This window comes from Polypterus senegalus, chromosome 8 (assembly GCF_016835505.1).
Source record: "Polypterus senegalus isolate Bchr_013 chromosome 8, ASM1683550v1, whole genome shotgun sequence".
Lineage (NCBI taxonomy): Eukaryota > Metazoa > Chordata > Cladistia > Polypteriformes > Polypteridae > Polypterus > Polypterus senegalus.
The window spans coordinates 126,013,594-126,032,223 of record NC_053161.1 but is presented as its reverse complement, the minus strand read 5'-3'; the positions used below and the strand labels follow the sequence as shown (position 1 = coordinate 126,032,223).

General features: G+C 39.6%; 1 protein-coding gene across 12 annotated transcripts in view; it reads left to right on the top strand.

Moving 5' to 3' along the window:
• ppfia2 (PTPRF interacting protein alpha 2) overlaps positions 1-18,630 on the top strand; it is a 956,251-nt gene that overhangs the window by 829,788 nt on the left and 107,833 nt on the right. For all 12 annotated transcript variants that reach the window (XM_039761756.1, XM_039761753.1, XM_039761757.1 and 9 more), the window contains 4 exons: positions 345-407; positions 4,278-4,369; positions 14,049-14,187; positions 17,436-17,656. In XM_039761756.1, the coding sequence (XP_039617690.1) occupies positions 345-407; positions 4,278-4,369; positions 14,049-14,187; positions 17,436-17,656 (515 nt within the window). The remainder of the gene's footprint in view (positions 1-344; positions 408-4,277; positions 4,370-14,048; positions 14,188-17,435; positions 17,657-18,630) is intronic.

The window sequence follows — 18,630 nt, the reverse complement described above, 5'->3', positions numbered from 1 at the left end:
AAGTGTATCAAATATCAGTAATACTGCTGTTGGACATTTTGAAAGGCTTCTGTTGTTATTGCTTCACTGGTTCTGTCTTGGATAAACTTGATATTTCATCCAGATAGTTCTTTGCAAAACATCTTAGTGCTGTTACATACAGTTCATAAAATGAATTAGCATATGTTTGCTTAGCTTATCTCTTTGTAGTGAGTGACTGTATCTTTTATTTTTTCTCTAACAAAGCACTAACAAGATTGTGAATTTCTTCCATAATGATTTGCATCTTCACATGGATTTCTCTTTGGCAAAGTCTGTTCTTTCCTTTATGATGACCAATAGTAATGTGTTTTTTTTTTCCACAGAACGTTTTAATACAAGACTCGGAGACCTTCCGGAAACAGCTGGAGGACTCACTTCATGAGAAGGTATTTAACACTCAGTTTCGTTTTGCTTACCATTTTTCAAGTACATTTGTCTTTTTAGTGTCTCGAGATATTGAAACCCTTGAGAATGTTCATTTTTGCCTTTTTTTACCTGATCCATCCAGTCTCCTTGACAATGTTAAACCAAATAACAAAAGAAATTTGAAAGTGACCTTTTTATGTTTCTGTATTATGGAGGGGCAGGCAGTCTGATTGTATAACACTTAGAAGTGCTTCTGTTGTTACATTGATTTTTAACATAAGTCATGGTGCACTAAAGTTAACATAAAAATTGGGAGTGGTCTGCCCTAGACTTTCTCATATACTCAGACATGGGGATGAATATTTGAGGAGTAAACCACAAGACAATGATTATATTTTTATATTATATACATTAAAGAACCATCAACAACAAATCAAACTAAATTAATAATAACCTGCTCAAAAAAAAAATTACAGAAACACTTTGAAAACATATCAGATTTCAATGGGAAAATAATCATGCTGGATGAACAATGTTACAGGCAGCATAACGTTCTTCACAGCTTCTCCAGACCCTTTCACGTCTTCTCTCATCTGGGATAAGCACAGGGCGCCAATGGTGGACCTGCCAATTCTAGTATTCTATGGCAAATGCCAGTGGAGCTCCACGGTGCCCACTAGAGGACGTCGGGCCCTCAGGCCACCCTCATGAAGCCTGTTTGTGATTGTTAGATCAGCAACATTCACACCAGTGGCCTGCTGGAGGTCATTTTGTAGGGCTCTGGCTCTGCTCATCCTGTTCCTCCTTGCCCAAATGAGCAGATACCGGTCCTGCTGATGAGTTAACGACCTTCTACAGCCCTGTCCAGCTCTCCTGGAATATCTGCCTGTCTCCTATAATCTCCTTCATGCCCTTGAGACTGTGTTGGGTGACACAGTAAACCTTCTGGCAAAGGCATGTATTGATGTGCCATCCTGGAGAAGTTGGACTATCTGTGCAACCTCTGTAGGGTCCAGGTATCGCCTCATGCTACCAGTAGTGACACTGACTGTAGCCAAATGCAAAACTAGTGAAAAAACAGCCAGAAAAGATGAGGAGGGAAAAATGTCAGTGGCCTCCACCTGTTAAACCATTCCTGTTTTGGGGGTTGTCTCATTGTTGCCCCTCTAGTGCACCTCTTGTTAATTTCATTAACACCAAAGCAGCTGAAACTGATTAACAGTCCCCTCTGTTACTTAACTGACCAGATTAATAATCCCATAAGTTTCATTGACTTTATGCTGTACTCTGATTAAAAAGTCTTCCTTTAATTTTTTTGAGCAGTATATATTGAACAATTATTATAACAGTAAAAATCAGACTGCAGCTCCATGAATAAAAAAGTACCACTTCCGGTTAGTGGAAATAGCTCAAAAGTTGATAGACATCTACATTTTGTACCTAATACTTGTATGCAAAACTTTGTTGACCTAATTGAAAACGTACTCAGGTTATTGTATTTACATACACACACACAGACAGACACACAGACATAATTCCAAAAATGGCATTTTCAGACTCAGGGAGATCTAAAACGTCAAGATTCATCAAATTCTTGAGGTCAGATTTTTGAACAATTACAATACGTTCCCTATACCTCGTATATGAGAAAGTGAATAGAATTGAGAGGAATGCTGGCTTGGCATTTACCCTGGCCTAACAAAATAAAAAATTGGGATGATTTTTGTAAGTTGGATTTTTGTTTTATTTTTCAAATTAGATTCTACTATTGCTCACACAGCCCCTTCAAGCTGCACGTTTCTGTGACTGAGCAGTTTCCCATGATGGTTGAAGAGATCTGTCATGTTTTTTCATTTTTTTTATCAGATCATAAGGAACTCCAAGACTCTGAGCATTAAAGCCCTCACTTTTTAAACGCTCAAAGAGACTATTTTCACGACTATGACTCTGTACTTTATAAAAGTGATCTACTTTGTAAAGCACGCATGTTTGTTCTTCATATGCACCCAATATTCAGGCTTCTATGTGCAGTTTTTTGGCCGCACCTATTTCATAGACATTATCTATGGTTATGTCTTGCAATTTTTAAGGTTTAGCAACTACAACTACAGTAATTGTTATTTTGCAGTTTATCAGCTCCCTCATTTAAATAGGATCCTATCTATTGCTCTGTCTTTGAGATGTTCATGTCTACGTTTTAGTGGCTTTTTAATGCATCTCATTGTCCCTGTATTTATTGGCCTTTGCTAGCAAGTGTGTTCTCTTTGTTTAACAGTTTTCTTGTATTTTGACTAATGTCTTACCTGATTAATTCCATTTTTTTTACAAATCTGAAGAAATTATTTTTCCAATTTTACAGTTTTACTTCATCCTCCACATGCTATATTCGCATTAGTAAATCACTTTCACTTTTGGGCACCAGTGGAAACTAAGGGAAAGTGCACTTAGGACTGAAGTAAGGAAGCATGTCTTTATGAAAAGAGTAGTGCAAATCTGGACCAAACTACTGGGACATGTAGTTGAGAAACCCTGACAACCTTTAAGAAGTGTCTGGATGAGGTATTGGGACAGATTAGCTATTAAGTAAAGAAACACCCTTAATGAGCTGAATGGTCTCCTCTTGTTTGTCAATTTTTTTATGCTGTTAATTCTGCTGCCTCAAAGTCTGGTCCAGCGACTGGCTTTGAGAAGTTTGTCTGTGTTTGTTTGGACTCTTCTTTGCCCAGTCTCATTTTCCTGCCAATTGAAAGACATAAGGGATAGTTAGGTTGATTGCTGACTCCAACTTTTCTTCCACTGTAGATGAGTAAAGGTATATATAAGAGTCTAGCCTGCAATGGACTGGTGCCCAGTATGGGACTGGACTGTGGCTTCCATCCAGTGTTGTTGGCATAAACTCTGCTCCCCTTCATCTTTGTGGTGAACCAAATTCATAAAAGTTATGGATCAATGAATGAAAAATGACAGAAGATGGGCACTAATACAGAGTCATTTGCTCTACAGATTTTTTTTTTGTAAATTTTGTTAGCATTTTTTGTTTCTGTTATTTTCTAAATAATGTTTATTCAGCTTACAATTTGCATATAGGCAGTAGACTCAGTTATTGAGCACTTGATTGTTTGATACTTATTGGCTGCAAATTGGCTGCTTTGGCTACCCCACTTCAAAGAAATTTTAAGAATCTCTAACTGACATTTTTTCTATTCTTAAACCATTCTGTGCTGTTATTATTTTTACTCTGAATGCATAGGCAGGCATTTGAATAATCTTATGTTAAAAGGAGATGGCTGAGGTACATGTAAGAGGTGGGACAACATGAAGACTTATATCAACTGTGCCGTTTGTAGACAGGGTTAAGTAACCTCTTGCTTTTCGTAGTTCATTTTTGCCCCCCTCCCAACAAGTACTCTAGTTTGACATTACTTTAATCAAATGATTTATACATTAATAAGTGGAACTATAGCCAAACCCACTTTAAACAAACTCGAAATGACTGTCTCTGATTTCTCCACTGCTGGATTGTGTATTTCGTTTTACAGAGTAATGTCTATCCTACCTTCTTAACAGCAGTTTGAGTATATGGGTGCTACATTGTCTGTTGGCAGTGACTCATGTAGCATATTGCAGCTCCTCTGTCATGTAATCAGTGAGTCTATTGAGTTCAGCGTTACAGAAATGTTTCTGCACAAATAAGTGCCTGTTATAATAGAATCTGACAGGCTCGGTGGATGCAGATTTATTTGAACTATGGCTAGAAATAAATCTGTTAGAAGTCTTTCAGTATCTTTATTAAACAAATATCTATATTAGTGTTTTATTCCACCAATGTTTGGCTTCACTGCAATTGCAAAACTGAGTTAAAAGTAACTTTTTTTTTTTTTTTTTGTAAGGATCGGTTGGGTGAAGATGTAGAAAAGCTTAGAGCAGAACTTGAGCAATTTAAGATGAGGGCCGGCCCTTTAATTGAATCGACACTATGCAGGTAAGTGCACTGAAAGAGGCCTATTGTAAATTCATCTATCCATTTACAGACCTTCCTAAACCAGTCATTTCAGGGATATGGTGGATGAAACCTATTCCCATAACAACATGGGGTACAATTCTGAACAGCAAGCCAACACACTCATGACTGTGCACATACGGAGCCAATTTAAAACCACCAATTAACATAACTTGGGATATGGGAGCAAATATGGAATATCTACAGAAAATGTATACATACCCAAAGAAAATTGACAAACTACTTTCAGACAGTGACTGATTCAGATGCTTTTCATTGTATTGTAAGATACAGTACAGCAACCTTAAATTGAGCTGAACTGGCACAAACCCCGGACTCTTGGGCTGGGAGACATTAGCACTTCCCACTGTAGTTCTATGTCACTATCTTGTGTATTTATTCCATTATTTCTCTTAGCAGCAATTCTTTATTGATTAAAAACCACCACATGAAAAGTCATTACATATAAATAACAAATTACAAACATGTAGCATATACATACGGGCAGATATTGATGGCAACTTAAACAGAAACATGGACTGTCAGCATTAATTCATTCTTGTGGTAATCCAACATTTGAATACTTCTCACAGTGGATTAAATTAAGAGAGCAGCAGACATTGAGCAGATGATCACAACATCTTGTTGGAAATTGAAATATTCCTCATACTAAAGTGAACATTCAAGTGTCCTGGACTGTGACATGTAAACAGGTTGCAGTAGCACTTGCTTTAGATTATAATGATGATTTTTCTCTCACCCTCTATTAAGATATTAATTATTAATATATATATATATATATTAATCAGTGATTTCAGTGAAGTTTGAAATGACTTACGGATGCCAAAAAGAACTATCTATGACTGCAGCCCAGGTTGATGTGTAGTAATTCTCATTTTGAAGCATATAAACAATAGTGAGGTTTAAAGGTCAAAGGCACATCACTCTGGAGGCACAACTGAGCATGCATATGGAGGTTTCTCTGATTTCTAATGGCACACATCCTAAGGTGTAACCAGCAGGGCATGCCAAGCACTTTGACCTTGAAATTGTGTTTTTCTCTAGTCAGAGCTGTAAGGTTAAGTTGTCATAAAGGCTCACTAATGGGAAGGCGGTCTTGCTATCTGAATGGCAGAAGCAGAGATGCAAGGAGGACTTGTGAATCTTTTTAATTTGTTCTTGAATTTTGTCTCTTGACTTTGCTATCACTTTGTTACATTTGTCTTACAAAATATTTTCTCCATCATACAGTAACAACTGTGTAGCAGTATATGATTTACACTTCACCATTTATACATTCTTAGGAAATTGCAAAACAGTGAAACAGTCATCCCTGAAGATAAGTTTTTCCATAATTACAGAATTATAAATTAAAATTTCCTGTTGTTGTAATATTTTATGTATCGTGTATATAAACGTCTACGCGTGGAAGTGGGTGTGTCTGTCCCGACCAGAAGTGAGAGGTGGAGTCAGGGTAAGGGCTGCACCTCCAAGGATACAGAAGCAAGGTGAGCAGGTCAGCAAAGCGAAACCTCAGAAGAAAGAGTCACTCGCTAAGCAGCTAACACAGAAGCGAGGCAAGCATGTCGGCAAAATGAAACCTCAGAAGAGTCACTTGCTTAGTAGCTAATGCAGAAGTGAGGCAAGCACATCGGCAAAATGGTATCCCTCTTTACAAACATCCTATACAGTGAAACCTCAGGTCACGACCATAATTCATTCCAAAACTCTGGTCATAACCCGATTTGGTTGTGACCTGAAGTAATTTCCCCCATAGGATTGTATGTAAATACAACTAATCCATTCCAGACCGTACGAACTGTATGTACTGTGGCCCAGGAGGACCGGAGGAGGGCTTGTGCCTCCTCCAGACCGCGAGGGGGCGTCCGTCCTGGTTATGTAGGGGGCCTCGGGTAAAGGGCTTGGAAGCCCAGCCCTGTAGGGACCCGTGGCCACCGCCAGGCGGCGCCCCAATGCCTGAATGTCCCGGGAGCCCAGCACTTCCGCCACACCAGGAGGTGCTGGGGGGAAGACGACAGGGGACACCCGGAAGGCTTCCGGGTGCGCAGCCGCACTTCCGCCACACTGGGGCGTGGCTACGGAGGAGTGCCGGGGAGCAGCTGGAGCCCATCCGGGTTCCTATTTGAGGGGCCGCCTCCCTCCAGTCATCGGCGGATGTCGGGTGGAAGCGGACAGAGCTGGAGAGAGGACTGGAGGCGGCCAGGAGAAAGGCATTGGACTTGTGTGGCCTGGACAGTTGGGGGAACGGTGCAAGAGGCACTGGGACGTGCACTGAGCTGTAAATATAAACGCTGTAAATAAACGTGTGTTGGGTGAGAATTACGATGTTCGTCCGTCTGTCTGTGTCTGGGTTCAAGTTCACAGTACATATACAAAAAATAGTTAATTATACCATAGAATGCACAGCATAATAGTAAACTAAATGTAAAAACATTGAATAACACTGAGAAAACCTTGAACAGAGAAAAGTAACATTGCAAGAATTCACGCTACAGCCTTATGAACCGCTCGCTGTAAACAAATTTTTTTAATGAGTTTTAAGCACAGGGAAAAAAATTAACATTTGAAAAATCTGTAATTTAATAAACAACAAAGAAAAGTAGCATTGCAACAATCCATGCTACGAACCGAAAAATGAACATTTGAAAAAAACGTAATACAAAAACTAACCATAAACTAACCTTGCATGAGTCGAGTTCTGGCATGAAGAAAGTGAGGAGGAACTGGGTGGAGAGGAGATTACAGTTTTCAGCTAAAGTCTGTGACGATGTGGGTTCGCTGCATGCTCCCATCTCACTTCCAGGAGCCCTTAAACCTGTCACCGTCGGTAATATTACCGATGAGAACGACAGTGAGGCACTACAATGGAGCAATCGGATGGTACAAAAAGTGCCAAGTGCTTTTATTAAAATCAACATCACAACAATCAAAAGCAATATCCAAATTAAATAAAGTGCAGTGCTTTCAGAATCCTTCAATAAATAACTAATCCCATAAAAACAGAAGTAAAGTGGAGGTTAAAATCCAATATAAAAAAGTCTTCATTAAATACAACGAGGTTAAAATAATGCTTGAAGCAGTCTCTTTAAAAACAAGCCCGGTGCATTCTTTAACTGCCTTACGCGGCCAGTCGTCCTTCTTCTGGTCACTCCAGCTCCTTGATCGCTCAGCTGGAGCGACCGCTTCCTTCTGTCCCACAAAGTGTCCACCAAAACACCCCTGTGGACCCGCTATGCCACAAAGTCCCTCTGCGCGATGCACGTCTGACCGAGAACAATGTACTGTACAGGGAGAGACTGAACACATGTGTAAATCACTGGCACGTACGAACCGGAAGGGAAAAGAAATAGAGCACAAAGAGTTCACAGTGAATGTACAGGGAGAGAATGAACATGTGCAGAAATCATCGGTGCATACAAACCGGAAGGGAAACTGGCTCATTTGTCACCCGAGTGTGTGGTCGTGAACAGATGCAAAAGTTTGGCGAAGTTTTTGGTCTTAGCCTGATTTGTACGTGGTCCGAGATGTTCGTGACCCAAGGTTCCACTGTGTATGCATTTGTCATGCAAAGGCAGTTGCTTAGCCGCTAATGCACAAACGATGGAAGTGTGTCGGCAAAAACTAAACCTCCTAGAAGAGGGATGCCGAGAATAGTTCCTTTCAATTACCTGATAGCTCTACATTTCAATTTTTTTTCTGACAATATCAACAGTTTCTAGGACCCTGTGTTTACACAGCTAGTATTATATAAGCTGCAATGAATGGCATGCATGAGGGGTGTCCTGACCGGGAGGGAGCATATTTCTTAAAGTGGACAGGAGGCCAGCCCACAAGAAAAAAGGCGAAGATCATTCTATTATGGCCAGAAGACAGACAGCGGATGCCAGTACCAGAGTGGGTACACTGGTATCCAGGCTAGGGTGGACACAAGCTCAATACCCAGCCGGGAGGACTGTAAAAGGCAGGACAGGGGGAGACAACTCGGCAGGTCTACGGGCTTCCCCAACACAATAGCAGGCAGTCTTCCTGGGCAATTGTACATGTGCAGATACCCACAAGATATGCTGAATATTATATTCCTCTGGAACAGCCTTGTCAGACACAGTGAGGGCTACCAGGAGATGGTATAGGGATTCTTCATCCCTGTTTTATGGGACTTTAATTTGACCTAGAAGTGCTTCCATCAGACCATGCCCTAGCACCAGAAATACTCCCGGGTCTGGGATAAAAGAAGTTGCCCAACCTCATCCAGGCGAGTCCGAGTCGGGTGGAAGTGGACAAAGCTTGCCTGGGAAATGGAGAGGAGGAGTTAAAAAAGAGATAATGTGAATAGATTTGTGTTTATTACACTTCTGGAACTTTTGTGGAAGGTAGTAGTGGAAATAAAACATCTTTGTTTTAATGGGACTTGTGTCTGTGAGGTTGTGTCTGAGGTTGAGTGCTCTCTGGGGCCCTCTAGGGTCCATAAAATAATGAAACAATTTAAAAAATAAAGATTATCCACCAGATTATGTATGGTGACAATGATGACACTTTATCTATCCCATTCAGAATATTGTTAAAACCATTTCATGCTTATCAGTAAGTTTTGATTAGAAATCACTGCCATGAATTTTAACTGCTGCGTTTGTCTGGCTTTTATCTCCATAGTGGTGCCTGAAACTAATCTTAATACGGCATTTTAGATGTTGCTTTTTATCTTTTACTCTGCAGAGAGTCCATATTTAATGCTGTGGTATGTGGCTGAACACAGAGCAACATGAAATCAACTGTCTACTAAAGTGAAACGACAGTAAAATATAGTTACAGGTACATGAGCCATAGCTCAGGAGTAGTTTACCAAACCTGTTGTATAGTTCTAGGCTGGAGATGAGGTAGTTGGTTGCACAGAGATGCAACTACAACACAGCTCTAGGAGACTGGGGTTGAAACTCAGCCTGGTCAGTGTCCACATAGAGTCAGCACATTCTCTTTTGATTTCTGCATATCTACAGTTTCCTGCTCCATTGCCAAGTTAGGCTGATTACATTAAACTAACGTAGTGAAAGTGGAAATGGATTTTAGCAAGAATGCACCCAGAAATGGACTGGCACACCATACAGGGTTAGCTCCTACCTTGCACTACATTCTGCTTGGACAGGCTCCTGTCCTCTCATGAGTCAAATCCAGAGAATGGCATAGATAAATTATAGAGAATAGGAAAAGAAAACTAAACTCCACAATTTATTTTCACTTTAGTATTTTTTTAGTGTTGTCATAACTAGTGAAAATGTCCAGAAACGTGTGAAACCCTCGGTGTTAATTTTAAGTTTCTTTCCAGCCTATTATTAACAACAACCTCCATGTCACCAGCCATACCTGTCTTTATTATCTGTCTATCATCTCATTTCCCATAAGGACTCACTGTGCCTTAATCTAAAGCAAAAAAAAAAAAATCAACTTTTCTTCCCACACACCTCTGGCAACAGTTATCTTTGTCAGCAGCCTTCAAGGAGCCATTGTCATCAAACGTCTGAGCTTACCGCTGGCACTTGACCTTTTGAATACAGTCACTTAGATGCCAACAGCTCTCAGGCAAAGTACTTTTGCAGACAGTTGTGAACAGATTTTGATAGCAAATGATGGGGGGACGGGTGATGATAATAGACATAATCAAAGTCCAGTGTACTGCTTCACAGGATAATGGTTCCTTGAGGCTAGACTACGGACTAAGTCAATCAATCTTTAATTTGACATAGCGCCTTTCATGCAAGATTGTCTTATACATATACAGTATCCAGAACAATAAAACATAGTATGTGAGGCTGTGTTGTATTAGGGTTTGTGACTTACACAGTCATTCTGCCACACATACTGTATGATGAGATGGTTCTGATCTCCACACTACCATAAAGACACAGCGGCACCAAAAACAATGTGAGCAAGAGCAGCTAAGTGTGCCTCTTTATTAAAAGGCATGTCTTACTCTAGCAGGAAAATAAATCCTTCAGTTCAGTCTTTCACTTGCATTAGAAGAGTATTAATAAAACAAAAAATCTGTTGTGAAACCATCTGCACTTGTGTTTAGTCCCTGTTTCAAACACCATCCCAGACAACTACCATCATTTCAGCATGATTTCAAACACATATGCATACACATTCAGGTGTATTTTATATTTCATTTTTGATTTTTGGTACAAAAATAATTTAATGCCTTCAGCATCATGGATATGATGAAATCCTGATTATTCAAATTGATGAGCAAAATACCTAATTAGTGAAACGTTAGTTTGAACTAGAAAAGAATTCCTCCTGCAGGTGCATTGAGTATTCATTAAAATATAAAATATTTTTGGAAAATGTATGCCATTTTCTGTGTGGTTGACATGTCAGGGCAGTGATAAGGTCTTGTTGTCTAAGAGCTACAATGGAGTGATTTATAATCCAACACATGGCAAGAACAGGAGTTTTATTGGCCAGTCAGCATGGGCTCAGATGCGGGAGGTTGTGTTTTACTAACATGCCGAAATTCAATAAGGAAGCAAAAAAAAGGATACAATCAAAGTAGTGCATATGATATTTTTTATCTTGACTTTCAAAAGCATTTTATAAAGTCCCACATCAGAGATTGGACATTAAAGAAGTGGGAGTTCAGGGTGTTGTTTGTAGATGGATGCAGAATTGGCTCAGACACAGAAAGCAGAGGGTGATGGTGTGAGGAACCTCATCAGAATTGGCTGATGTTAAGAGTGGTGTTCCACAGGGATCAGTGCTAGGGCTGCTGCTATTTTTAATATATATATATAAATGATTTGGACAGGAATATACAGTAACAAGCTGGTTAAGTCAGCAGATGATACCAAGATAGGTGGATTGCTAGATGATCATTACAGAGGGACATGGACAGCATACAGGCTTAGGGAGATTTATGGCAGATGAAGTTTAATGTCAGTAAATGTTAGGTATTACACTTATGAAGTAAAAATGTTAGGTTTGAATACACATATTCACACATATACGATGTGCTTCCCGCCCGGTGCTTGATTGTTTGCTTTTCTCTGTCTCTTTCACTCTTTCTGACATTCTCTGACGGAGGGGGTGTGAGCAGAGTGGCTGTTTGCACAGAGGCTGTTTGTCTAGAGGATACGGACACTCCTCTAAAAAATGCCACTTTATCGCGGTGCTTCGGTACACTTAAAAGCATATATTGATTTTTTGATTGTTTGCTTTTCTCTCGCGCTCTCTCTCTGACATTCTCTGCTCCTGACATGCATTCTTTGAAGAGGAGGATATATTTGCATTCTTTTAATTGTGAGAAAGAATTGTCATCTCTGTCTTGTCATGGAGCACAGTTTAAACTTTTGACTAAAGGGTGTTATTTCATGTCTAGGGGGCTCTAATAATGTTAACAGTGTGGGAGAGTTTAAAAAGGCTTAAAATATATACAAATAACCATATAAACATATGGTTTCTACTTTGTGGCTTTTCATCTATCGCGGGGGGTTCTGGAAAGCAACCCCCGCGATCGAGGAGGGATTACTGTATTTCATCGAAGAGCTGTAATATTACGAATATAATGGATTCTGTGACCTGTCCGAGAAAGAGAAAGCCTGGAAGCACGTAGTGATTCACACACATAGAGCACATAGAAGAACACATACAAAACAAATCATTTAACGTGCTACTTTAGTTATGATGGGGTTTGAGAAACTAGTAAATTAAACAATTTTAAGATGAAGTTTATGATGTTCTGCTTTAATGACAAAATAAACTATGGGATTAAAGTGGAAATTTAGAGATTAAAGTTGACATTTCGTGGTTTTTTCTTCACTGTGTGCCTTTTTTTTTCTCTGTACCCTAATAAGCTTTCATATGACACTCAGACAGTGGGCTACAACTCGCCTTTTCACTGCGACTTTGATATGTGACAATTTCTTTTTTATTTTGAGCACTGTGCGACTTTGTGAACGTGAGCTTTGGAGTTTCTCCGACACACTATGTCACTCAATCAACTTCCTTTTGTTGTTTATACCACTGTTTAAACCAAGAAATAGTATGTTTTTCTTTGCCTCCACTTGGTATTCGCTGAAATTCTTCTATTTTCCCTCGTGCTTTTGCCATTGTCTTTTCAGAGAAGGCTGAGCTTAAGGGCTATTTATATTGATTTGCATATTCAAAGAGGTGTAATTCTGGGAGGAGTTGGGGCGGGACAGCAGGCGCGTGCATGTGCGTTACTTTTCACGCTGACTGGGATTTATGGAGTGGAAGAACGTGGAAGTTGGCGAACGCACAGATTTATGCATCTGGATTTTTTGTGCGTAAGCACATTTCCGCTTTTGTCTGCACGCCATGTTAATGTGAATTCTATGCACGCCGTTATGCATGAGGCCCCAGGTGGCAAGAATGCAGATACCATAAACGTCTGCCTGAATGAAGGCTTATGTAGCAGCAAAGACTTTTTAGCTTATGGAAAATAGACACCCAGCTGTTTCCTGAAGAGGCATTAGCTCTCTTGGAAATGTGTTCTTTTGAAATTGTGGCATATTAAATAATTAAACAACATCATAATATACCAGAAAAGGCAATATCCCTCCCATAGTGATTACGGCGGTACAAGAATCACATGAGACAAAATATCTTTTAGTTTACATTTACTGACGTTTAGCGCGGTTACAGACGGGAGGACATATGGACAGACTTTATATTCAGGTGGGAATCTGGATCAACGCAGCCTGCCATTTTTTTCGTTCCCACACTGGGAGGTTTTTCGACAACTCTTTGCCGACACAGCCTCAAAGGGTCTGGCTACTGTCCAGGCCTTTTATACGGTTCTTCTTCAACTTGCTGGTCCTTTCTGTCTCCAAACAAGGGCTGAATTCCTCTTCCACAAAATACAGAAATATCATAGTGCTTACATGCCGATTCTCATTCTCCCAATAATGAAGGAAGATTTGTGCTGACAGAGGACAGAAATACCCTATCCTGTGTCCAGATATAGTGACATAAAGAAACATGCAGTATAACACCAGCTCTTCGGCATTCTGTAATATATTACACCATCTATCATGAAATCACGGTGATCTGAAAATGATGCTGGTTTCTCTTACATGTTCCTTACGAATTTTTTGAAACTTTATGATGTTGCAGAGTCAGATGGTGCTACAGAAGGAAAACAAGAAGAGAAAGGGTAAGAGAGGGGGGTTATAATGCAAAGCGCCGCAAATTTTCCTACACATGAATGGCTATCACACAACTACACAGAGGCTGCAGAGGGTGGTGAAGATGAAAGAGTATTACTCGTCCATAGTTCTTTTCTGTTCAGGACATGCATGTGATGATTTAGAAAGGCAATGTATGGCTATCATACAACTGTGCAGTGTAAATAGCCAAAGCAACCTCTCAGAGCTGAAATAATTTAAGTATGTAACTATTAAAGTTTAACGTATTCTTAGACAATGGCTAATAATGATGAAGAAAATGGCAAATTGAAAATGTATGCTTTTCTTACTGTTTTTGCTTGATGTGTCTCTTTTGGCAAATTTTCAGCGAGATAAAAAAAAACCCTACCTTTTAAATGTATGAACTAGAAGAGAGCCTTAAACATAAAATAAAGCTTTACAAAACTCATTGGTTACATATATTTATGATTTGTTCATATCAGGTCTCATCTGGACACCTCAGGGGAGTTACGATATTCAATGGGATCCCTTGCTGACAGTCAACCAGATCACTATCGATCAGCTAAGGTAATAAGAAGGCCAAGAAGGGGTCGTATGGCTCTGCGCAGGGATGACCAAAAGGTTGGTCCTTCTGATTTCTTTAAATACTAATTGTGATCAGGCTTTGGTGGAGGGGGTGTGGGGGGTCAATTTAGTTTACAGCAATATTCAGCACAAAGCGAGAAACTGAAGAACTGAAAAGGAAACATACAGGACTCTAGATGGAATATCACATTTTTTCTAAGGTATTGTTTTGTTGCAGAAAGGGGAAATGTGTTTTTTCATAATAGAATATGTAACAGGAGGGTGCTGAAAAATAATGCTAGTTGAGTCCAGAATAAATGTAAAAAAGGGACAGTTGTCTGAAAGAATACAAAATGTCAATGGAAAAAAGAGCAAGTATAACATAAACCCAACATGGACCACTGAGTCTACTTGTACTGACTTCATCTCTGAATGTCTGGTGGAGTGGCTAACCTGTATTCACACCTCCCAACATACCCCATAAGCACTCTACGAAGGTCTTTAAATCCCATTCTACAGTAATTACCAGGCCAATCCTCCAAAACCCCGCTTTTGGTTGTTAAATGACCTACTAAAGCGTTAAGATGAAAAGATAAAATGGTGCCATCTAGCAACTGCAGTTAGCCCTGCAACTCAAGATCTCTCTCTGTCACCTGTAGTCCAGGGCTCACTTCTGGAGTATGCCATGTTGACATAAGATTTATCATTTCCAGCTATTCCCAGTCCAGTTGTTTGGCCTTTGTTTGTAACTGAAAACAAAAAATGTCCCTGGCTGGAGATATGATGCCCATTCAAGAGGCAAGCTTATCAGAAGGCCATTACTATCCAACCTAGTCAATAGTGAGTGGTTTGAAAAGACTGAATTAAGGGAAAGGGACACTGTTATGTCTGTTAAGGAGTGGGTGGTAGAGAGTCCGTCTGAAAGTCCTGAACATTTAAGGTGTAGAAATTGTACATTAATACTTGGACACTAGAGTTTGCCGGAGGGAGTTCTGTTTTGGCAATCCTGTAACAAACTTAAGCAATTCTGGTGCATGACTTCAGTTTGACATATAAAGCTGCCCCAATGACAGAGGTGAAATTGAATCTAGAGTTGGGGTTAAAATGGCCAGACCTGTGGTTGAGAAAGAGAAAACAAGAAGGTGAAATAAGATATACATGAAAGTGCTTATGAGATAGTTATGTCAAGCTATTATTGTGACCAGAGATGAAAAACGTATGCTAAGAAGGAAAGGATCAAAAATAACAATCTAAGCTGGTAGGACCAGTAGATGAAGTACCTAATAATGCCTAGTAAGCCGTTCCCTACACCCTGTTCATTAAAGTTTGGTTTTTATTTATTATTTAATCCATATACTTGGGCACTATTAAATGTTTGCCTCCATCTCTTATAATACATGTGTGCAATGATGAAATGTGCCATGTAGATCTCTGAACATGTGACTAGCTACAGAGTGTACTTACTGGCACCAATACAACACGGCTCATGAAAATAAACAAACAAGAAAGGTGACACTCAAAATATGTAATAACAATAATATAATAAAAATAATACTATGATAATATCGAAAATTCTGAATCAATGCTAATACTCTATAGTTCAGAACAATAATAACAATAAAAAATGTTAATATTTAGGTAAGGAGAATTCGTAACAGCTACCTCACCAGCTAGAAAGGCTAAAAGTCCCACGTAGTGCGGACCAGAATTGGAGCAAATTTTTTTTTTTTTTTTAAACTTTTACTGTGTATTTTAGGGTTCACCCTTTTATGCCTCCAATTGTTGTGTGTTTAATTTCATTAGTACACCATTTTGATGCCTTTAACCACATATGCAATATTAATCCTCTTTAATAAAACCCTTGTGTGTGTGTCTTCTGGTGAAGTGCGCATGCGCGGGGCCACACGGCACATGTTCAGTCTCTTCCTGTGCATTCTCTGTGCAGAGAGAGAGACAGATACACACACAGGCGCACGCGAGTCACACACACACACACACAGGCGCGCGCGAGTCACAGCACGTGTTCAGTCTCTTCCTGTGCATTCCCTGTGCAGAGAGAGAGACAGACACACACACAGGCACACGCGAGTCACACACACAGGCGCGTACGAGTCACGCACACACACAGACACGCGCGAGTCACGCACACACACACACACAGGCACGCGCGAATCACACACACACACACACACAGGCGCACGCGAGTCACAGCACGTGTTCAGTCTCTTCCTGTGCATTCCCTGTGCAGAGAGAGAGACAGACACACACACAGGCGCACACGAGTCATGCACACACACACACAGGTGCCGCGAGTCACACACACACACACACACACACGAGCGCGCACACACACACGCGACAGACAGACACACACACACACAGGCGAGAGACAGACAGACACACACACAGACACAGAGGCGTGGGCTTAAGAGACACACACGCGAGAGACACACACACGCAGGCCTGCGAGAAAGACACACATACAGGCACGTGTGCATTGTTGCAATGTTACTTTTCTTGGTTGTTTATTAAATTACAGATTTTTCAAATGTTCATTTTTTTCCCCTGTGCTTAAAACTCATTAAAAAAAGAGTTTTTAGTGAGCGGGTCATAAGGCTATAGCCAAATTCTTGCAGTTTTTAGTTTTCTCTGTTGTTCAAGGTTTTCTTAGTGTTATTCAATGTTTTTACATTTAGTTTACTATTACGCTGTGCTTTCTATGGTATAGTTAACTATATTTGTGCTTAAAAACTTGAAAACATATATATTTACATACAGTTCATACAGTCTGGAACGGATTAATTGTATTTACATACAATCCTATGGGGGAAATTACTTCGGTTCACGACCAAATCGGGTTACAACCAGAGTTTTGGAACGAATTATGGTCGTGAACCGAGGTTCCACTGTATTACTGTCAGACAAAATTACAGGCATTTCACGGAAATGCAAACCAGTATTACTGAGAGAGAAAATGAAAGGCACACAATACAGTGACACATATTACAGCCACATACAAGGTCCCTTGCCATTTAATATAGACTGTTCATACAAATGTTTATGAACTACTGTTCTAACGCCCGTTATTTTAACGGGCTTAATGTCTAGTATATATATATTATTATAATGTTATATGGATAATTTTATGTATAAGTACATGTAACTTTTTTAAAAATAACTTATATATAAATATGTTATTTGTCCTTAGTAAATAGTAAATTTGGTCTGAATGTTAGAAATAATATTAAATAAAATTAAATACGTATTTCATTTTTTTAACAAAGTACTGTAAATTTGCTGGTCAGGCTAAATCATTAGGGGACCATGACTGGGGTCGACCACAGCAGATTAGCGTTCTGGGGAGTCATGCTTTTGAAAGCGACACAGAGATGTCTGATATTGATGATGACGACAGAGAAACCATCTTCAGCTCTATGGATCTTCTGTCTCCAAGTGGACATTCTGATGCTCAGACGCTGGCTATGATGCTGCAAGAACAACTGGATGCCATTAACAAGGAGATCAGGTAAGCTAATTAGATAAACATATACAGAATTATTTTATACAGGTAAAGTCTCTAACAAAGGTGAGTTGTGCTTTCAGGTAAGATTGTTTAATATTTTTTTTTAAAGTGTAAGTATGTTGATGGGCAAAGGCTATTACCACTAACTGTTTATGTCCAGCTACTTGTACTACGCTATTTTATGGATCGAAGTCACAGGTAACATTTACAGGTGTACACAACATGCATAAGTGTCTGGATGTTTCTTGGTATATCTGATTAATGTAGTTAAGCACTGCAGTGAGATGTAAAATTTTCATTAAAATAAGAGGCAGCATAACGGATGTGGAGAAAGTCTCCCTGGAAGCTGACGGAAGAAGGAGAGTTCTGTAAGTCTGTGTATTGATGCTGCATGATTTGTCATTTGTGAGTCTCAAGATCTCTGGACATTTTTCCTACTCACTCAAACTGCATGTTGTATTCAATTAATCTGTGTTGCTTGTGTAATGGTGGTCCATGTTCTTCGGAAAAATACAAAATTAGACTTCAGATGTCCTAAGCCAGCTAGCTGCCCTCCTCTTTCAGTGTGTTTAGCATTTAGCATCCAAACACACAAACTCATAAGTTTTACTGTATGTGATTGTTCGGTGCTATGGCATTAAACATTGATGCATACAGTTATTTTTGTTCTTTCATGGACATAATTGGCTAATATCATGAAAATAAAAAAAAAAACATGATGGAAAATGGTCAGCAGCAGTTGATAATGATTGCCACATTTTTTTTGTGGGAAAAGTAAAGAGAAGTCAAGCAACATGACACCTTTTTTGATTAGCCATTTTGCTTGAATTCTCATTGAATCCATAATGGCTAACACAGAACAACATCCTACTACTGTGGGAAAAGTACAAAAATCTTATTGCAGTATGAACACATTAATCACTTACATTTCATAAAAGTCTTGAGTCTTAAGCCTGAATTTAAAGGTTGAAACTGGT